At 52.0% G+C, this 22,415-nt stretch overlaps 1 protein-coding gene across 1 annotated transcript in view; it reads right to left on the reverse strand.

Annotated features, from left to right (window-relative positions):
- The window catches only part of LOC107115183, a 69,038-nt gene that overhangs the window by 11,509 nt on the left and 35,114 nt on the right, over positions 1–22,415 (reverse strand). The window contains exons 18-25 of the mRNA XM_015416820.1: positions 19,353–19,503; positions 16,472–16,969; positions 13,563–13,677; positions 12,200–12,330; positions 9,401–9,606; positions 5,823–6,020; positions 2,937–3,065; positions 671–859 (exon numbers count right to left, since the gene is read on the reverse strand). Coding sequence (XP_015272306.1) covers positions 671–859; positions 2,937–3,065; positions 5,823–6,020; positions 9,401–9,606; positions 12,200–12,330; positions 13,563–13,677; positions 16,472–16,969; positions 19,353–19,503 — 1,617 coding nt within the window. The remainder of the gene's footprint in view (positions 1–670; positions 860–2,936; positions 3,066–5,822; positions 6,021–9,400; positions 9,607–12,199; positions 12,331–13,562; positions 13,678–16,471; positions 16,970–19,352; positions 19,504–22,415) is intronic.

The raw sequence follows: 22,415 nt of genomic DNA on the forward strand, positions 1-22,415 counted from the left end.
TTCCCTCTAAGCTGAGTTAGTGTGAGCTAGCTCACAGTTTTCTAGCCTCTGGCTCACAGATTTTTGTCTTTGCTCAGGAAGGAGGGCTCCACAGCAAACCATTTTATGCAGCAGCCAAATCACTCGCTCACAACTTTAATGCCGGTAGCTCACTGTAGTGTACTCAAAGCTGCCTTGAATGCGTGATATGCTGTGAAACATCTAATTGAAGTGTAATGTAAAGCTTCGTCCTGGGCTAGGATCCAAATCCATCCAATTGTGTTATTAGCCCAGGAAGCACCTAACCAATCACCTTCTAGCAAGCTCCCTGAGCGGGAACATCCGTGATTGGTCCTTATGCGAACAACCTTATTGGTTGGTATTTGTACAGTGGGTGTGGCTACATTAGCCGGGAATGTTTACAAGCAGGACAGCTGCAATGTAAAGGCTGTTCTGGCTATCTGATGTTGATCCATGTTGGAGTTGTGTTTGAGTTGAAGAATAAAGTTGTGTTCTTGCTGAATCACTCTCCGACTGTTTTGTTAAGCGAGCGACTTAACACTCACAAAAGAGAATCTTTGCTCACAAAACTCCACAGCTTAGAGGGAGCACGGCTGGGGGGGGGGGACCCCTGTTGTAGATTCTCTGTATCAAAACAACCACCTCCAATTCTTCCTAGAATATCAAATACCTCTAAGACCTGGATATCCGGGCGAGACGGATAGCAGAAGGAGACATTTCGGAAGGAGACGCGGCCTCGGGGGACTGCTGGGGCCAGCGTCCCGTCTGTGCGGACCGCCGGCTCTCGATGGAGGTACTCAAACACCTTCTCTGCAGCCCCCACATTGCTCAGAAGATCTCCGTACATGTACACCAGGGTCTTTTGGGGGAGGGGACAGAAAGAAGGGAAGGGTCGGGAAAGAGAAGAGGAATGTTGTGAGAGGGCTGAACGCACTGGTGCTGGAGAGAGTGTGCATGTGAGAGAGAAACCGGGGATGGGCGGTGTTTATCAGAAACACGTCAGAAGTGCCACGTCAAGCCCCAAAGGATGATTTCCAAGTTCTGAACAAAGTCAGCCACAGAAGATGGAACGTCACAACCGCCTATCCCAGAACACCACCATGATCTTTTCTAGCAAGTAAACTGCCAAAAGATGCTAATGCCCAGATGTGGTAGACAGGCCCATAGCTACAGCGTGGCTTTTGGGGGGCTCTGCCCCCTTTCTTAAAAGCACAGCCCCAAAACAATTCCTCCTGCAGATACTTTTTTCAATCATTCTTAAACAATTTTTTTTGAAGGCGTGAACTCCTTTAAGCAGAGTGGGGTGCTGTCGTTGACTAACTCCCGCACTCAGCAAGGGGGTTGGAGTGGGTGACCTCTAGGATACCTTCTAACTTTGTGTCAAGAAGCTGGTCTCCTTTAAGAGAGTTCTCCTGCCTGTTAGCTCTCTTGACTCTAGAAGTCATCACCCCCACCTGCCGGCTTGCTGTCAGAAGGGTTGCTTAGGCTGGCAGAAGGGATTAACTTGCGGCAGCTGAGGACTGTCATCAAAAGTGATTGACAGCTTGCAATTCAGAGCTCTACCCTGGTCACCGCTTTCTATTGACTCAATGGTTTTTCTTTCTGCGCGGAGAACTTCCAGCCCCACCTGCCACAAAATCCTGACCACGGGCCTGGAAGTAGAATCTCCAAAAGAAGCAAAAAGCACCAATCTCCTTCCTTGCCCTTCCCCCCCCACACACACCAATATTCAGTTAAGCACCCTCCCCCTGCAAATATACCCCACCAGTCCAAGGTCTCCTTCCTCTTTGGGGCTCCATCATTACCCTGATGAAAAGCAAGCATCCCAACCTAGCAAAAACGTGCTCCGCCTCGATTAACCCGTTCCCCTCTTTCGCTGACTCTGAGCAAAGTCTTCAGCTGACAACTGACTGCATCAGTCAGATGGGATTTAAGCAGGGGTCATTTCCTACGGGAGCACACAGGAGCGGCGCTCCGGCAGTAAAGAGCCCAGGGGGCAAGCACCTGCAACAAGCCCCACCTCCTGCTCCCAGCAGCCCTCAGTCAGAGCAAGAAGCAGCCAGGTAAGTGGCAGAGCACTCCCCCCCCCGCCCACTGGTCCAAAACAGTCCATTGGCACCTTTAAGACCAAGTTTTATTCAGGTACAAGCTCTCCCTCCTCTGCGAGGACAGATCTGCATGTCCCCCCCCCAATAGCTAGCAATCCAAAACAGTCCAGTGGGGCCTGAGCGGTGGGTGTTGCCTTCTGACACTCTTCCGGTGATGTCAGGGGGTGTGGCATATGCAAATAAGTTATGATAATGAGCTCCTGCACCTCCTTTTCTATGAAATGTCCCCTGTATTTAAGTAATCACACCTAGTAGATGTTCATAGAAACATGGAGCTGGAAGGGACCTCAAGGGTCATCTAGCCCACCTCCCTGCGCAACGCAGTGACTGAAGAGAAGAGAGGAAGAGGTTGGATTTATATCCCTGTCCTTCACTTCCTGAAGGAGTCTCAGAGCAGCTTACAAATGCCTTTCCCTTCCCCTCCCCACAACAGACACCCTGTGAGGGAGGCGGGCCTGAGAGAGCTCTTTCGAGGACTACTCTTGAGGGAACAGCTCTGACAGAACTACGGCTTGCCCAAGGTCGTCCAGCAGCTGCAAGTGGAGGAGTGGGGACTCAAACCCGGTTCTTCGTGATTAGCATCTGCGCTCTTAACCACTACACCAAACTGGCATCAGTAGGGTTCCCGTCTCTGGGTTGGGAAATAGCTGGAGATTTTTTTGGGGGGTGGATGGGTGAAGTATCACAGAGTCCACCCCTCCAAAGCAGCTGTTTTCTCCGGGGGAGCTCATCTTGGTCGTCTGGAGATCAACTGTAACACAGGGGGATCTCCAGGTCTCACCTGGAGGTTGGCGAGCCTACATCACCAGAGAGGGGAGGGTCGCCTACCTGGACATGCATCCCCACGTCCCCTTGGTAGAGGATGAAGGAGATCAGGTTCCCCTTGGTGAGCAGGCCTGCCTGGATCTGCTGGTATCCGCTGTACAGGATGAGGAGATGAAGGGCCAGGCGGAGAAACTGCGAAGAAAAGAGAGGACGAAATGGGGCCTCGTCAGACAGACTGACCGCCGCCTCTTTCCTTGGGCGTTCTGTATTTCTTCACTGACATTCTACTTCCCCCTCCCTCTCCAGGTGGGACTCAAAGTGGCTTAAAAGACCGTCGCCCCTCCCTCCATTTTCTCACCGCCACCACAACCCTGTGAGGTAGGTCGAGCTAGGCGAAGAGCCTGTGAAGGGCCCGAGGCCGCTCTAGCCGCTGCCCCACACGGCCTCTCTCTGGTTTCGTCTCCCCTGCACCCTCCCTCATTCCCCTCATGAGGCATCGCCTGCTTTTAGCCATTTCCTCCTGTTCCCCGTGCGCCAGGGCCAGACGAGACAGCTGGCCTTCACCTAGTGGGTTTTCTCTTTTTGAAAGGTAAAACGGTTGCAGATGAAATAGGTGGATCGGGACCACAGCGTGGATGTGGGAGGAATTAACCCTTCCCCCTACGTTGCTTTCCTAAGTCAAATCCGCCCCACAAATTGCTATTTGTCTTGTGGGGGGGGCAGTGAATGCAGGCATCCCGCAATGCACCCTGAGCCCTTCAAAGGCTCAGCTTCCAAACATGAGGCACATGACTGCATAAGAACATAAGAGACACCAATGTTGGATCAGGCCAAAGGCCCATCCAGTCCAACACTCTGTGTCACACAGTGGCCAGAAATACCAGGGGCCATCAGGAGGTCCACCAGTGGGGCCAGGACATTAGAAGCCCTCCCACTGTTGACCCCCCCCCCCAAGCACCAAGATGACAGAGCATCCCTTGCCCCAGAGCCCCTATCTATACCTTGTGGCTAATAGCCACTGATGGACCTCTGCTCCATATGGTCATCTAATTCCCTTTTGAAGCCGTCCATGCTTGTAGCCACCGCCACTTCCTGTGGCAGTGAATTCCATGTGTTAATCACTCTCTGGGTGAAGGAGGACTTCCTTTTATCCGTTCTAACCCGACCGCTCAGCAATTTCATGGAGTGCCCACGAGTTCTTGTATTGTGAGAAAGGGAGAAAAGTACCTCTTTCTCTACCTGCTCTTTCCCATGCACCATTATCAGGAACTGCACATCATCAGGTCTATCTGATGACTGAGGGGGGGACATGGTAGAGGTTTGTAAAACAATGCATGGGGTGGAGAGAGTGGTGCCAAAGAGAACTGGTTCTCCCAACTCAAGGGCTTCCAACAAAGCTGATGGGCAGTAGGGTCAGGACGGACAAAAGGAAATACCGCTTTACACAGAGAGTGATTAAAATGTGGAATTTGCTGCCGGAGGTGTCGTGACGGCCACAGGAAGAGACGGCTTTAAATCAGGACTAGATGGAGTCACGGAGGATAAGTCTATCAACAGCTACTAGCTATGGGGGCTGAGGGGAACCTCCACATTCAGAGGCACAACGCCTCTGAATCCCAGAGCAAGAAGGCGACATAAGAGGAAGGCCTCGGCCTCTGTGCCCTGTTCTTGGCCCTCCAGAGGAACTGGTTGGCCACCGTGTGAGACAGGAGGCTGGACTAGATGGATCCTCACTGGTCTGATCCAGCAGGGCTCTTCTGATGTTGTTATCGGGGGAAGGCCTCGGCCTCTACGCCCTGTTGTTGCACATGCCACACTGGTGGAGGGTGCTCAGATGAGCAATGTGCGGCTCCCAAGCCACTGAGTGAATATCACTGTTCTAAATAAACAGAAGAAGAAGAGGAGGAGGAGGAGATTGGATTTATACCCCGCCCTTCACTCGGAGTCTCAGAGCGGCTTACAAACTCCTTTCCCTCCCCCTTCCCACAACAGACACCCTGTGAGGCAGGTGGGGCTGAGAGAGCTCTGACAGAAACTGCCCTTTGAACAACAGCTCTGACAGAACTATGGCTTGCCCAAGGTCATCCAGCATCTGCGAGTGGAGGAGTGGGGAATCAAACCCGGTTCTCCCAGATTAGAGTCCGCGCACTTAACCACTGCACTGAACTGGCTCTCACAGCCAGTTTGGTGTATATACAGCAAATGGCTGTTCGGTATAACATACAGTATAATATACAGCAAATGGCTGTTCCGTAACAACAGCAAGACAACCTTTTAGAGGGCAGAAACGTGGGATCAGCGTCACCTGCCCCACGGGTTCCCTCTCTGCCCATCACACCTGCTCAGCTTGTACCCATCGAGGCAAAGAGACACACACCAACAAAGACCTCTTTTGCTTTCCTCTTCAAAACACTTCAAAACAAAAAACGCTGCGGTGGCTCAAGTGGTTAAGATGCTGAACTGCAGGCTGTGGAAGGTCGGTAGTTCAGCAGTTCGAGACCCGAGTGTGCCGCATGACAGAGTGAGCTCCCGTCTCTAGTTCCAGCTCCTGACAACCGAGCAGTTCGAAAGGAAGAAATTGCAAGTAGACAAATAGGTACCACTTTGGTGGGAAGGTAACAGCGTTCCGTGCGCCTTGGTGTTTAGTCATGCCAGTCACATGACCACGGAAACGTCTTCGGACAGCGCTGGCTCTTCGGCTTGGAAACGGAGATGAGCACCGCAACCCCAGAGTCGGACTCGACTGGCTTTCGAGCAAGGGAACCTTTACCTTTACCTTCAAAACACGAGGATTCTTTAAACCTGATCTTTATTCCGCGCCACTCGAGAGGAATGCGGCAGGGAACAAAATCTCACACCTCAAAATGGTATGGTCCTCATAGAAAGGAATTCCACCCGCATTTGGGGTTTTTTTTGCCCCCCTTTATCCCTGGGACACAGTGGTCTCACCCGCCGGACGAGCAGATACAGCGCCCGCTCCAGATCTCGCTGGTTCTTGAGCTGCCGGGTCTCGGCCAGGGCCACGTCGTAGCGCCTGTGCTCCTCCTCCTCTGTGGCAAAGCTGCGCACCGTCTTAATGGAAGACAGTGTTTCACGCACCACCTCCCCGGAGCGTGCCAGGGAGTCCTGGATCTTCTGCAGGAAAGCCTGGAGAGAGGAGGCAACCGCAGAGACACGATGACAAGGGACATGCTCGGGCGTGGCTCAGGGGTAGAACATCTGCTTCACATGCAGAAAGTCCCCGGTTCGATCCCCGCCATCTCCAGCTTAAAGTTTCAGGTAACAGGTGATGTGAAAGACCTCCACCTGAGACCCCTGGAGAGCCGCTGCTGCTCCAAGTGTCCAATACTGGCCTTGTTGGAGCCACAGTCTGATTCAAAGTTCCCTCTAAGCTGTGGAGTCTTGTGAGCAAAAATTCTACTTTGTGAGCTACTGGCGTTAAAGTTGTGAGCGAGCGATTTGGCTGCTGCATTAAATCAGTTTGGTCTGGAGCCACCTCTCCCGAGCTTAGGCAAAAATGTCTGAGCCGGAGGCTAAAAAACTGAGCTAGCTCACACTAACTCAGCTTAGAAGGAACCAGGGCTATTTTTGGGCAGGAACGCACAGGAACGGAGTTCCGGCTGGCTTCAGAGTTGGCCACGCCCACTACAGCCAAAACCTCTGAGTGCCTGGCTACAGAGGGAAGGCCTGGAGAGTGACGCCCCTGGCAACTCTGAGGCGGGCAGGCCAGGGGGGACCCTAGAAGGATTGTGCCTTCCCCAGCCTGTCCAAGGGCAAGCCAAGGGAAGGCAGTTTAAACTGCCTCCCCTCTAAGGGCCGGCTTGCCCGGGCTCCCCGCAGCCAAGGGAATGCATGGGGGCGTGGCCTAATAAGCTACTGTGCTGTGCTGTCAGGGGTGTGGCCTAAAATGCTAATGGGTCCCTGCTGTTGGGTGTGGCCTATTATGCTAATGAGCTCCTGCTGGGCTTTTACTACCAAAAAAAGCCCTGGAAAGAACACTGGCGTGTATGTGTCCGTCTGTGTGTTGCAGGATTTTGTGCGGAGGCCGTGGATCAGTGGAAGAGCCTCTGCTCAGTGTGCAAAAGCTCTCGGGATTTAATTTAATTTACAGTATTTGTAGTCCCCCTGTTCTCCCTGGGACTCAAGGTGGATCGTACAAATTCGGGTGGGTTGCTGTGTTGGTCCGAAGCAATAGAACAAAGTTTGAGTCCAGTGGCACCTTTAAAACCAACGAAGTCTAATTCCGGGTAAACAGCATGATAAAAAGTAGAGACATCACCCTGCCAACAAAAGTCCACATCATCAAAGCAATGGTATTCCCAGTAGTCATGTATGGCTGCTAGAGTTGGACTATAAGGAAGGCCAAGCGCAGAAGAATAGATTCTTTTGAACTATGGTGCTGGAGCAGACTCTTGAGAGTCCCTTGGACTGCAAGAAGATCAAATCAGTCAATCCTAAAAGAAATTAACCCTGACTATTCCCTGGAAGGCCAGATAATGAAACTGAAGCTCAAATACTTTGGCCACCAAATGAGAAGGGAGCACGATTTGAAGAAGAAGAAGAGATCAGGTTTATACCCCGCCCTTCACTCGGAGTCTCAGAGCGGCTTACAAACTCCTTTCCCTTCCCCTCCCCACAACAGACACCCTGTGAGGTGGGCGGGGCTGAGAGAGCTCTTGACAAAAACTGCTCTTTTCAAGAACAGCTCTGACAGCACTAGGGCTTGCCCCAGGTCATCCAGCCAGGTGCAAGTGGAGGAGTGGGGAATCGAACCCGGTTCTCCCAGATCAGAGTCCGCGCACTTAACCACGACACCAAACTGGCTCTTTAGATCCGTCAGGCATTCACACCTATGTCGGATCTAAAGGAGTATGCGATTGCAGCCTCAGTAAGCAATGAAATAGGGTTAGGGGTGTAGAAACAAGAAGAAGTCTAAAAAACAGAACCGAAGCAGAGCATTGTGTTAACCGTGACACATTAAACGATGCAAAATTCCTGGACTCTGCAACTAAAAGGACCAGGCAGGAGGTGCTGTGAAAGACCTCTGGCTGGCCATTACCAGTCAGAGCAGTGTTCCCTCTAAGCTGAGTGAGTGTGAGCTAGCTCACAGTTTTTTAGCCTCCAGCTCACACATTTTTGTCCTAGCTCAGGAAGGATGGCTCCAGAGCAAACTAATTTATGCAGTAGTCAAATTGCTCACTCACAACTTTAATGCCAGTAGCTCACAAAAAAGAATTCTTGCTCACAAGACTCCACAGCTTAGAGGGAACATTGAGTCTGACTGGACAATACTGCCCTTCATGGACGGGAGAACTACAGATTCCATTTGAGATATGAGTTGTGCCTAGATTACTGTGGAAATCGGGTTCCAATTTTCAGCCGTGCAACTGAGGAAGAATGCTTTGAAACGTCTGGCATACCTGGGAAGGACGTTTTCAGCTGCTAGACGTTTGTGCTTTGGGACATCCTTTGAGGTCTATTTGGACACTATTCAAAGGCTATAGAGGAGTCTCCCATTGGATTTTTTCCACTTATCATCAAATTGTATTTTGAATTGCAAATAATGTTTTTTTTAGTTGTGACCACCGATTCTATTGTACTTATCAATTTATGGTTATCGTGTTGCAATAGACTGATGTCTACTGGTAACTTGTGAAAGTTGTGAATCTTTTGATGGTCTGCCCTTGCGGTTTATATTTTTGCATACTATTTACACTCGGGGTCCCTATTTTCGGGTGGTTCAGTAGAAGGCACCTACATGTGTGTTCAATATGGATACATCCAGGGGTCATTTCGTAGAGAAAGAGGTGCATGAGCTCATTAGCATAACTCATTTGCATATGCCACACCCCTTGACATCACCGGAAGTGTGTCAGAAGGCAACCCCCCCCGCTCAGGCTCCACTGGACTGTTTTGGATTGCTAGCTATGGGGGGGGGGGACGCGCAGATCTGTCCTCACAGTGGAGGGAGAGCTTGTACCTGAATAAAACATGGTCTTAAAGGTGCCACTGGTCTGTTTTGGACTTCAGGGCCGGGGGGGATCTCTGCAACTTACCTGGCTGCTTCTTGCTCTGACTGAGGGCTGCTGGGAGCAGGGGGTGGGGCTTGTTGCATGTGCCCGCCCCCTGAGCTTTTTACTGCCAGAGCTCCGCTCCTGCATGCTCCTGCAGGAAATGACCCCTGGATACATCTTTTGGGGCTGTGTATAACCTCCAGAACTGCCTATACCCTTCCAGGCAGGCATGGATCCCCACTACGTTCGCTTGCATTCGTTTTATGTTTCTTTATCACCTGCTCTTCTCCCCTGTTAGGACTCACAGCAGCCTAGAACAGCATCCTCCCCTCTTCCCTTTTATCACAACAACCCTGTAAAGTAGGCCAGGCTGAGAGACTGTGGTGGGCCCAGGATCACCCAGTGAGCTTCCATGGTTGAGCTGGGGACTTGAACCCGGGCTCTCCCGAATCCCACACTGCCCAAATTTCCAAACTGGTCCTGGCCCTGCCTGACTGCTCCCTGGCTGCACACCTGGTGACGGGTGTCGTAGACCTTCTGGAGGGCCATCATGAGCGGCGTCTCGACGAGGGTCAGCAGAGTCAGGCGCGGCGAGAGGCTGAACATGAAGCCGTAGAGCCAGGCGGCCTGGATCAGGGAGCGCAGGAAGATGTTGGTGTTGGCTGGCACTGACCGGCTCATCATGGCCGTGTCTTTGGAGAGGCGGGAGGTCAGGTCCCCTGCAGGACAAAGAGGAAGGCTCTGGTAAGATCAGGAAGACCTTCTTGGACCATCAGAACAGAGGTCAGGTTCCCTAGCGGGGCAAAGAAGAAGACTCTGGTAGGAACCAGAAGACCTTCTTGGACGGAGTCAAAATACGGCAGGAAGGGAAACAGGCAGGAGTTAGATTCAGGCGGGGTAGCCATGTTGGTCTGAAGCAGTTTGAGTCCAGTGGCACCTTTAAGACCAACAAAGTTTAATTCTGTATAGACACTTCCTCAGATACAGTGGAACAGAACCTCCTCAACCATTACTTATAGGGGGATGGGGTAGTCAAGATGCATTAGTACTGGATGATTATAGCTGAGACTGGATGTAAGAAAGAATCTGTGAATGGCAGTAAATTAGCATACAAATACAAGGAGGAGGAGGAGGAGGAGGAGGAGGAGGAGATTGGATTTATACCCCGCCCTTCACTCGGAGTCTCAGAGTGGCTTACAGTCTCCTTTCCCCTCCCCTCCCCTCCCCACAGCAGACCCCCTGTGAGGTAGATGGGGCCGAGAGAGCTCTTTCGAGGACTTCTCTTGAGAGAACAGCTGTGAGAGAACAGCTCTGAGAGAACTTGTGACTAACCCAAGGTCACCCAGCAGGTGCGAGTAGAGGAGTGGGGAATCAAACCCAGTTCTCCCAGATTAGAGTTCACTACTCTTAACCACTACACCAAACTGGCTCTCTGGCAAACTGTTAACAAACAGATGTGGGAACGAGGCTTGCGTCCAGGGACGCCTACAAGACAAATAAAGGTCAATTCTGGGTACGAGCGAGAACCGGGAGACTTAATATGTACATTCCTTCAGAGTTGTCCTTATATTTCTCTCTCAGCAGTAGTCTGGCTGAATCCGTGGGTGACTCCCAAACTTCAAGATCCATCTATCTACTTAAATTTTTATCCCAGCCTGGTCTTTCTCTGGGAAGCGCAACGCAATGCAGATGGTTCTCCTCTATTTTAGCTTTGCAACAACCATAAAGGGGAGGTTTGACTGACAAGGATTCTGGCCTACACCTTTCATGAAAGAGGAGAGTGTGTTGACTTCATTCGTATCCCATCTTCTTCCTCAACAGGGACCAAAAACAACTCATGTCATTCACCTCATGAACACAAGAAGATAACACAAGAATCAGACCCTCGGTCCCATCACAGTCCGTATCGTCTCTCCAGGGTCTCAGGCTGAGGTCTTTCACATCACCTCCTGCCTGGTCCTTTTAGCTGGAGATGGCAGCAATTGAACCCGGGACCTTCTGAATGCCAAGCACATGGTCTGCCAGTGAGCCACAGCCCCTCTTCTTCTCTACTGAAAGCCAGTTTGGTGTAGTAGTTAGAAGCGCAGACTCTAATCTGGGAGAACCGGGTTTGATTCCCCACTCCTCCACCTGCAGCTGCTGGTGTGACCTTGGGTCAGTCACAAGTTCTCTCAGAGCTGTTTTCTCACGGGCAGTTCTCGAAAGAGCTCTCTCAACCCGACCTACCTCACAGGGTGTCTGCTGTGAGGAGGGGAAGGGAAAGGAGTTTATAAGATGCTCTGGGACTCCTTCAGGTAGTGAAGGGCGGGGTATAAATCCAATCTCTTCTTCATCTTCTTATCTGAGCCTCACAACCACCACCCTGTGAGGTAGGTTAGGCTGTGAGTGTGTGACTGGCCCAAGGTCACCCAGCGGCTTCCAAAGCAGAGCAGGATTCGAATCGGAGTCTCCCAGATCCTACACCACACTGTCCCTCACCCCGAAACTCCTCAGCCCCAGTCCAGCACTCTAGCTATTAGACCATATTGCCACACTTAAATGCCTCTGGCCCAACTTGGAGAAAGTCAGCGCAGTACAGCAGTTGAGAGAGTCAGATTAGCATCTGGGAGACCCAGGTTCGAATCGCCACACTACCATAAAGCTCACTAGGTGATACTGGACCTGTCCATCTTTCTCAGTCAAATCTACCTCACAGCAATTTTTCTACAGCCTGGTTTGGCCAGGGATCCTGGAGGTTTTTTTGACATCTTCTGGACGTGGAACAGCGGTCACTGGAGGGTGTGAGAGGGGGAGATAATTGTGAATTTCCTGCATTATGCAGGGGGTTGGACTAGATGACCCTGGAGGTCCCTTCCAACTCTGTGGATTCTAGGGTTGTTGAGAGGCTAAAATGGAGAAGAAAAGAACCATGTAGCCGTCTGCTCCTCGGAGGACAGGAGGAATAGAAAACATAGTCAGTGAATAAATAACATATTAAGAAAACTGTGAAACAGCCATTATAGTCTTTTTGCCACTTCATCATGGGGGAAGGGCGAACAGCGCGATTGTTTTTTTAATTTCCGCTTTCATCGCAGCCCAGTTGTGCGGGGGAACCCGGATCTGGATTCTAACTGACGGCCAGTCGTGAGCTCTGCGGGAGGCCTCAGTCTTCCCATCTGTAAAATGGAAACGGATTAGCGAACCAGAAACTGTGTTGTTCGGAGGAATGGTAAGTGAAAGACAAACACACCCCAGAAAGGCTGAATTATGACAGCAGCAGACATGGGGAAGAACGGCTGGATTGCAGAGATAGGTTTGGAGGGGCCCCCTCACCTGTTTTCACCTCGTGGAAGAAGGCCAGATCCTGCCGCACCAGAGAAGAGAAGAGCAGGCCGCGGACCCGGATGTTCATCCGGGACATGGTGAACATGAAGAGTCCCCCACGGCAGCCAGCAAACAAAGAGCTGAAACGGGCACAAGAGAGAGAGAAGAGATTGGATTTATACCCCGCCCTTCACTCGGAGTCTCAGAGTGGCTTACAAACTCCTTCCCCTCCCCACCACAGACGCCCTGTGAGATACGTGGGGGCTGAGAGAGCTCTGACAGAAACGGCTCTTTTTCAAGGACAGCTCTTGACAGAACTACGGCTTGCCAAAGGTCATCCAGCCAGGTGCAAGTGGAGGCGTGGGGAATCAAACCCGGTTCTCCCAGATTAGAGTCCGCGCACTTAGACACCAAACTGGCTATGAACATGCACCTGTGAAATATCTCTCACCCATGGTCTTGGGGGGTGGGTTCTGAAGGCCAAAGGTTCCCCCCACATGTACACATACACTCCCCAGGGAGGAGGAGGAGGAGAAGAAAAGGAAGAGATTGGATTTATACCCCGCCCTTCACTACCCAAAGGCGTCTCAGAGCGGCTTACAAACTCCTTTCCCTTCCCCTCCCCACCACAACAGACACTCTGCGAGGGAGGTGGGGCTGAGAGAGCTCTGACAGAAATGGCTCTTTCAGAGCTAAGGCTTGCCCAAGGTCATCCAGCAGCTGCAAGTGGAGGAGTGGGGAATCAAACCCGCTTCTCCCAGATTAGAGTCCACGCACTTAACCACTACACCAAACTGGCTCTCACACCAAACTGGCTCTCAGTACATAAGAACATAAGAGAGAAGCCAATGTTGGATCAGGCCAATGGACCACCCAGTCCAACACTCTGTCACACGGTGGCCAAAAATACCAGGTGCCATCAGGAGGTCCACCTGTGGGGCCATGTACAGCTTGGAGTGGCCATGATGGGGGGGGGAAGCAGTGGCTCTGTGTCCCTCTCCCACAATGCTTTGGGACTGTCCTGTCTGGTCCTCCTCCTCCCATAACCCAAGGGGAGTTTCATTCATTCATTGGCTGCCTGACGCCATCTGACCAGACATTCTGTGGCCTGTAATTCGCCTTGAAAGTCAGCGAATAGAAATTAAATAAAATAAACGGGGCAATCCTGCTTGCTAAGGGCAGGATGGGGCTTTCTGGTCCTAGTGACAGGGAAGGAGGGCCCCCCAAATCGGGGTGCTGCAGGAGGGAAGGCGTGACTTCTCTGGACCATGAATTGCCCCTTGTCCAAATTCTGCCACGCATCCGATTCCATCTTTAGCTCTAATGCGCTAAAGGTATTGTTGGGAATATCGGGGGGGGGGGAGCATCTCACCTGCCCAGGGACACCAGACAGACGAGGAAGATGGTGTCCGAGAAGGCATCCGAGTTGTATTTCTTGCCCAAGATATCAATCACGCGGCCCGTATAGTAGGGGATGTACGTTTCAGCTGGAGAGAGATGAAGACGGCGGAGGTAACATTTTAATAACAGGGAAGGGAATCGAGAACAGACCGAAGGAAGGACTTCTTTGCCCAAAGAGTCCTGAACACGTGGAGTTCACTGCCTCGGGAAGTGGTGGCAGCTACAAGCACAGACAGCGTCAAGAGGGGATGGGATAAACATCTGGAGCAATGGTTATTAGTCACAAGGGGTAGATGGAGCTGCGGTGGCTCAAGTGGTTAAGACGCTGAACTGCAGGCTGTGGAAGGACAGTAGCTCAGCAGTTCGAGACCCGGGTGCTGCATGACGGAGTGAACTCCCGTCTCTGGTTCCAGCTCCTGCCAACCTAGCAGTTCTAAAGCAAGAAAATGCAAGTAGATAAATAGGTACCACTTCGGTGGGAAGGTAACAGCGTTCCGTGCGCCTTGGTGTTTAGTCATGCAGGCCTCATGACCACAGAAACGTCTTCGGACAACGCTGGCTCTTCGGCTCGGAAATGATGAGCACTGCAACCCTAGAGTCGGATTCACTGTCTTTCGAGCAAGGGGAACCTTTACATTTACTTTTTAAGAACATAAGAACATAAGAGACGCCAATGTTGGATCAGGCCAAAGGCCCATCCAGTCCAACACTCTGTGTCACACAGTGGCCAGAAATACCAGTGCCATCAGGAGGTCCAGCAGTGGGGCCAGGACATTAGAAGCCCTCCCACTGTTGACCCCCCCAAGCACCAAGAAGACAGAGCATCACTTGCCCCAGAGCCCCTAGCTATACCTTGTGGCTAATAGCCACTGATGGACCTCTGCTCCATATGCTTATCTAATTCCCTTTTGAAGCCATCCATGCTTGTAGCACCCACCACTTCCTGTGGCAGTGAATTCCAAGTGTTAATCACTCTTTGGGTGAAGAAGGACGTCCTACCGTCCCTGCCTGCCTCGGGCCACACCACGTGGCCCAGGCAAGCCCTCCCAGGCCCGTCATCCATCTTCCCGGAGCCACGTGCTCTGGGAAAGATCTCTCCCCCCCGTCCGCCATCTTCCCGGAGACGTGCGGAGCTGCACGCCCCGGGGAAGATCTCCCCTCCCCGTCCCTGCCTGCGTCGGCTGCTCCGTGCAGCCCAGGCAACCCCTCGTCCTCTATCTTCCTGGAGGTGTGCGGAGCCCCCCCCCGTCCTCCATCTTTCTGGAGGCATGCGGAGCTGCACGCCCCAGGGAAGATCTCCCCACCCCGTCCCTGCCTGTGTCGGCTGCTCCACGCGGCCCAGGCAAGGAACCCCCTCCCATCCTCCATCTCGTCCTATGTCTGGGGCAGTGATGCCCTGCATTCTTGCTGCTTGGGGGGCAAGAGTGGGAGGGCTTCTGGAATTCTGGCCCCACTCATAGACCTCCTGATAGAAACTGGTATCTTTGGCCACTGTGTGACACAGAGTGTTGGACTGGTTTGGCCATTGGCCTGATCCAGCATTTGCTTTCCTTATGTTCTCTTATGTTCCCTTAGCCGCAAGGCATGGATGGAACACTCTTTCTGGGGCAGTGATGCTCTGTATTCTTGGATCTTGGGGGGCAACAGTGGGAGGACCTCTGGAGTTCTGGCCCTGCTGGTGGACCTCCTGATGGGACCTGGGTTTTGGCCACTGTGTGGCACAGAGTGTTGGACTGGATGGGCCATTGGCCTGAGCCAACATGGCTTCTCTTATGCTCTTATGTCTGGGGCAGTGAAGCTCTGTCTTCTTGGTGCTTGGGGTGGGAGGGGCAACAGTGGAAGGGCTTCGGCAGTTCTGGCCCTGCTGGTGGACCTCCTGATGGCACCTGGCATTTTTGGGCACTGTGTGACACAGAGTGGTGGACAGGATGGGCCACTGGCGTGATCCAACATGGCTTCTCTTATGTTCTTAACCCTGCCCCTGTGTTTGTTCTTAGGCTGTTTCCACACAGATGTTCTGTTCCATGTTGGCTTCTGTATAGTAATGCTGTTTTGGGGGAAATCCTCAATGGACACAAAAGTGTACATTTCTGCATGTCTGTCCACATTGGTGCCGTTTTCCTTTTCTCAGTCTCCAGGGCCGCCACCCCCTCCCCCACGCACACATACATTGGATGGTGTTTTTTTTAAAAAAGTAGCAATTGGGAAATCTCTACTGTGCAATAATGTTTCAACATCCTGTTGCCCCAGACTACCAGTTTCCTGCTTTTATTTTTAATTTAAAAATTAAAAAAATTAAGTCTCTAGCTCTTTTGGTAGCTGAGTTATAAGGAGAAACACTTTCCCCCTTATAACTCCACAACGAAAAGGGCTAGAGACATGCCTTTTTTTAAAAAAAAACCCTGAAGGCCAAGAACTGGAAGACTGTAGTTTTGTTTCTTTACTCTGTGTGCTTAATCAATTTTATCGAAAATTTAATGTTATTTCTCTGTACTTAATGTATTACGATGAAGTTCGAAATTTAATAAACATATATTAAAAAAAGAAAGAAAGAACTGGAAGACTGGGGCAACAAATATGTTATAATGGGGGAGAACAGTGGCTGGGGAGGGGCTAAGGCAAAGGAAATACGGGGGAGACTGCCGTGTGGACGCTCCGTGGCCACTGCAGCTATCTTTGCATTTGCAGCAGCGACAAGAGCCACGCAGCAGCGAATCAGGTCTTTGTGGAAGAAGCCCAAATCCACCTTTCCCCCTCCATTATCCTTTTTCAAAACAAAACAACCTGACTGAGAAGAATCTTGCCCGCAAACCCACCAACCTCCCCATTCATCAGGACCCGCGCACAGCCTGCCATTGGACAGGCCGTGCGCCCACTTACCGATCACTGCCATAGTGAGGAACATAAATGCGCCGCCAAGGTACGGGGTGTCTGCAGAGAACAGCCTCAGCAACTTCCGCAGCGTGGCCTTGTCTTCTTCCTTGGTTTCTCCCCTCCGGCCCCCCTGCTCCAGAGCCCCCCAAGTGATGCAGACCAGACCCACTGCCCCATAGCCCAGCAGCAGCCAGGACCAGGGGGCTGAAGACAGCAGGAGAGGAGGGTCTCCGAGCCAGTGCCCCACTGAGTAGTGAAGGGCGGGCAACAGACACACGGTCACCAGGGCTGCGGAAGGGAGGTGGGGGGGCCGGACCAGAGACAGCAGCCCCTGGACCCCCCAGAGAGCCACCAGACGCAGCCCCGCCTCCAGCCATGTCGCCGGGACCCCCAGGGGGGCCAGGGAGGGCCGCCACAGGTCTAGCAAGGAGAGGAGGGCGACGTCACACAAAAACAGGAGGGCGGCCGAGCAGAAGGCAGTGGAGAGGCCCATGGTGGCAGAACCTGTGGGGAGAGGGAAGAAAAGTTAGCTTTTCTAGGCCTCTGAAAATTTTCCAGATTGGCCCCTGACAGACTCATTTCGGCCAGCTGAACTCTGCCTGCACTTCTGAGGAAGAAGAGGTATCTGTGTAACATATCGGGTCCAGGTGCTCTTCTGTGGGAACCCACCTTGTGGCTCAAAGTTGTTTTGCCAGTTTGGACTTTGGCACTCGGCTTAGAAAAAGAGACCATTTTGGTGGGAGTGAAATGGAGAGCCCGAAAGGATGCCAAAGAGACGGCTCTGATTCAGCCATGCTCGCTCACGCTTGTTCCTGATCGTGCCATTATTCATTTTTAAATAAAATGTTTAAAAGGACGCATTGCTTCGACACCTTTCATTTTTTTTCTTCTTCTAGGAGAATAGTCCAGTCGACGGATTCTTTCCCCCCCCCCTTTTCGGATGGACGGCTAACAGTTCATAGTTGCCCTTAGTCAGTGGTGGCAAACCTATGGCACGGGTGCCAGAGGTGGCACTCAGAGCCCTCTCTGTGGGCACGCATGCCATCGCCCCAGACTATCATTAAAGTGTCGAATTCTCTGCCAAATAATTTTAAGAAAGTGAAAGCATTTGGGATTGCTTTCCTTACTTTGTTTGGATCATCTTAAGTTAATGTATGAGTTGTTTTTTCTAAAGTAAAACCTCAGTATTCAGGTTAGATTGCTGTGTTGGCACTTTGCGATAAATAAGTGGGTTTTGGGTCGCAGTTTGGGCACTCGGTCTCTAAAAGGTTTGCCATCACTGCCCTAAGTTGACCCTTGCCGAGTCTCTCCAAAAGGGACACCTTTGACAGAAAAGGGGTCATTATTGGCTTGCCTGGGGAGTGACCCCCCCAGTGGAAAAAAAAAACCCATCAGCCCAAATGCACATTTTCCTTCCCATAACTGAATACAAAACTCCACCCATAACCCCCAATCCCACAAAGATGCACAGAATCATTTCTCACTGCAAGGGGGGGGGTCTTCCTTGGCCCACTCCAGCTGAAACCAGCCATCCTACTGGAGGATTTGAGGCACTACAGGGCTATTTTGGGGCAGGAACGCACAGGAATGGCGTTCCGGTTGGCTCCTGAGTTGGCCACGCCCAGCAGGGACTCATTAGCATAATAGGCCACACCCAACAGCAGGAACTTATTAGGATTGGCTACATTCGAGGTGTGTGGCCTAACATGCAAAGGAGTTCCTGCTATAAAAAAAAAAGGCCCTGGGTTTTGACAGCAAACAAGGTCAACAGAATAAGAAGCAAAAGGTGGGTGTGGCTGGATGACCACACTTCTGGTAACATGGGGGCGTAGCCTAATATGCGAATGAGCTGTGCTGTCAGGGGTGTGGCCTAATATGCTAATGAGTTTCTGCGGGTGGGTGTGGCCTATTATGCTAATGAGTTCCTGCTGTTGGGTGCGGCCTATTATGCTAATGAGTTCCTGCTGGGCTTTTTCTACAAAAAAAGCCCTGGAGGCACATATTTCCCTACCCTCTCTCTGAAGCCAACTGAAAGTGCAGCATAAACCAGGAGGGAGCTAGCCCTAGGCTGAGGAAACCTGGTTTCGGGCAACCTTCTGCCACCGATTCACTGTGACGGCCTTGGTCGAGTCACCTTCGGTGCCTCCTCTGTAAAATGGGCACCAGAGGAACCCACAAGGGGAGTCTCAGATCTCTCTGGCCACCTTAGGTTGGCCTTCCCTCTGCAACCAGTGTTCCCTCTAAGCTGAGTTCGTGTGAGCCAGCTCCCTCACAACTTTAATGCCAGTGGCTCACAAAGTAGAATTTTTGCTCACAAAACCCCACCGCTTAAAGGGAGCATTGTGCTCCCTCTAAGCTGAGTTAGGTCGAGCCAGGTCACAGTTTTTTATCCTCCGGCTCACACATTTTTGTCTTCGCCCAGGAAGGGAGGGCTCCAGAGCAGACTAATCTATGCAGCAGCCAAGTCGCTCGTTGGCAACTTGAATGCCAGCAGCTCACAAAGCAGGATTTCTGCTCACAAGACTCCACGGCTCAGAGGGCGCATTGCAAAGACACAGCCGCTCATGCGCTGACTGATCCCAGAGAAGGACCACAGCGTCCTTTCTGCTGAAACGGATATAGGCTTATTCTAAAAATGGCAGAAGGGACGGTTTGGGTTCCTGCCCTTTGGAGAGAAGGAAGGCAAAGGCGCGGGAGATCCGGAGCCGAGCTAATTCTTAGAAGAGAGGGAGCGAGGAGGGACTGCGGGTTGTCCCGGATAAATTGACCCACCGTTTCAAAAAGAAAACCTGCGTTCCTCTTGTTGTGCGCCCGTCCAGCCCCTTCCAATGCACCGATCCCCCCCCCTTGCATGGTCGTCTTCTTCCCCAAATCCCGTCTTACTTACCCGCACCCCCGAGTCTTCCGGAGAGGAGCTGCCGAATGAGCGTCTCGAATTTGTTACTTTCGTTTTCAAGCGGAAAGCCCCGGCACGGCCCCGACTGCTGCATTTCCTCTTCGGGCCACAAGGCGGAGCCCGCGCTCCATATATGAAACGTCTGGCGCCGGCAAACCAGAGTCACTTAAAAGCCGGGGACGTTTCCCACGACTTGCCAGTTGCGTGCTGATCCGTCCCCGGAGGTGCCTTCTCTCTGGGTGGTTATTCTGAACGGGGCCTTCGAGGAACCAATGTTCCCTCTAAGCTGTGGAGTCTTGTGAGCAGAAATTCTACTTTGTGAGCTGCTGGCATTAAAGTTGTGAGCTAGCGATTGGGCCACTGCATAAATTAGCTTCCTGAGCTAAGACAAAAATGTGTGAGCCAGAGGCTAGAAAACTGTGAGCTAGCTCACACCGGAGCTGTTCCTGCTCTCCATACAGGATCCGCTTGCTAATTTGCAACTGAGCTCCAAAACCCAGGGTGGCCAACTCCAGGTGGGGAAATTTCTGGGGATTTTGTGGGTGGAGCTCTGAGGCTGGTGTTCTATGTCCACTGACTGCCACTAGGCGACAGTGGTTGCAACCTGAGCTTGGCTCCTTAAGAACAATAGGGACTAGGATCCTGAGCTGCCCTGGTAGCACCTATCGGATCTGTGGTGGGAAGTTCAAACCTTCCAATGGGACTGGTGGGTGTACCCCAGGGACTGTATATAGTTGGCCAGCAGGTAAAGGATTGTGTGTTGTGTACCAGTAAACGGTGAGCTGTTAATCACTGAGCATCTGTGTGGGGGAGAGGGACCTCAGCAGGATGTAACGTGACTGACCAGTTCCTCTGGAGGACCAACAACAGAGCAGAGGGGCCCAGGCCTTTCCCTGATGGTACCTCCTGGCTCTTGGGTTCAGGGGCTGACTGCCTCTGAATTAGGAGGTTCACCATGGCTAGTGGCCACTAAGAGATCTACCCTCTGTGAGCCTGTCTAATCCCGTGTGTGCGCCTGTGGCCATCACTACCTCCTCCGGCAGTGAATTCCGCATTTCAATAACTTTTGATTCAATAACTTTTGGGGGCCCAAAACCTGCTGGTCATCCCGGGCCCCAAGGACACCAAATTGGCTGCGACCAGAGCGAGGGCTTTTTCAGTGGCGGCTCCTACCTGGTGGAACGAGCACCTGGGGGAGATCCGGGCCCTGCGGGACCTTATGCAGTTCTGCAGGGCCTGCAAGACGGAGCTCTTCCACCAGGCCTTTGAGTAGGAGCCGCCCCCCCACCATACCACCACCGTCATGGTATCTTAAAGGATGCACAGACGAGGCCCTGATGAAGATCCTGGAATGTGTAAAGATCTGATAAGCTGTCGCCATTCGTGGGAGCACCACCTGGAATTGTGTTGATTGATTCCATCTTGGATTATGATATCAGTGACTGAGCACCGTTGTTGTTTTTAAGTGTTAGTTGTTTTTATTATGTTTTAGATGTTTGTTTATGGCACGGCTGATTACCTTGCCCTTGTGAGCCGCCCTGAGCCCATTGGGGAGGGCAGGATACAAATGTGAAAAATAAATAAATAAATAAATAATTTACTTAATAATCAACCCCATGTTTCGATAAAGAAGGATTTCCTTTGGCCTGTCCCGAACCCACCACCCATCAGCTTGGCTGGGCATGCAGATCACGAGGGTCTTCCCGCACCAAACTCCTCCTTCCAAAAGTCCGGAACTCCACAGAATCCTCCACCCCACCCCCAACAGTGAAAGCTGCAGCTTATGGCTGAGAGAAGTGGGGAGATGGCCGACCAGCTGTCTCACCGCATGGCCGTCCAGCTCCAAATGGAGGAGCAACAGAACTGAGGCATGGGGGATACAGCTGGCAGGACCGGGTGTGTGTGCGTGTGTGCGGTGAGATCCAACCAGAGGAGGCGCTTCCTAAGAGCATCCAAACGTGCTGTGTTGCAAAGGTTTTCCAGACTTGCATCCCAGAACCATAGAGTTGGAAGGGACCTCCAGGGTCATCTCGTCCAACCCCCTGCACAAGCCAGGAAATTCACAAATCCACACCTGCAGTGACCCCACTTCCATGCCCAGAAGATGACCAAAAAAACCCTCCATCCAAACTGACCTGGAGGAAAATTGCTTCCTGACCCCAAAGCGGTGATCAGCGTGTAAGAAAGGGCCCGGCCCACAAGCACTGAGCCCTGAGGCAACCCTTCCTGCCCTCCCTCTCACGATCGGCCAAAGTTCACACAATCAGCATGGCTGTCAGATGGCCATTTAAGCTTTGATTCCCAGCTTTGGCCTTAACGGCCTGGGCCCCCATGATTCTCCCGCACCACCGCACCTGGACAGGTAGGCCTGCCTCCCCCCCCTACACAGGGCCAGAGTTAACACCAAGGTCTCTCTCACCCTGCAAAATGAACCAGGTTGGTTTGTAAGCGCCTGCTGGTGGGGGATTTTTTGGTGGTTTTTTTTTTTTTTTTTTTTAAAAGAACGTGGACTTCTTGGAACCAGAGTCCTGCATTATTTTTTATCCCCCCCCCCCCAATTTTAGGGCCTCTTTAAGTTTAAAAAAAATCTTAAAAACAAAGCCCCCCTCCCCAAAGCACCATTCGCTTGCCATGTGGCACCTCTTTGTTTTGTGGTTCCCGACCTGGTTCTCCATCGGTGGCCGTCTCTATGCCCTCTGAGAGCATCGAAAGGCAAGGGGAGACATTTTAGACAGGGTGCATTTTTGGCCCTTTCTCTCTTACCTGTCAGAGATGTTTTAGGCTGATCCTGCATCGAGCAAGGGGTTGGACTAGATATGGCTCATAGCCACTGATGGACCTCTGCTCCATATAAGAACATAAGAGAAGCCAATGTTGGATCAGGCCAATGGCCCATCCAGTCCAGCATTCTGTGTCACACAGTGGCCAAAAATACCAGGGGCCACCAGGAGGTCCACACTTGAAGCCCTCCCACTGTTGACCCCCCCCCCCCAAAGCCCCAAAAAGACAGAGCATCCCTGGCCCCGGCCCAAACCGGGACTCCCTTTTTCTCCC

The sequence above is a fragment of the Gekko japonicus genome, unplaced genomic scaffold (genome assembly GCF_001447785.1).
Source record: "Gekko japonicus isolate JY-2015 unplaced genomic scaffold, Gekko_japonicus_V1.1 scaffold2942, whole genome shotgun sequence".
Classification (NCBI taxonomy): Eukaryota; Metazoa; Chordata; class Lepidosauria; order Squamata; family Gekkonidae; genus Gekko; species Gekko japonicus.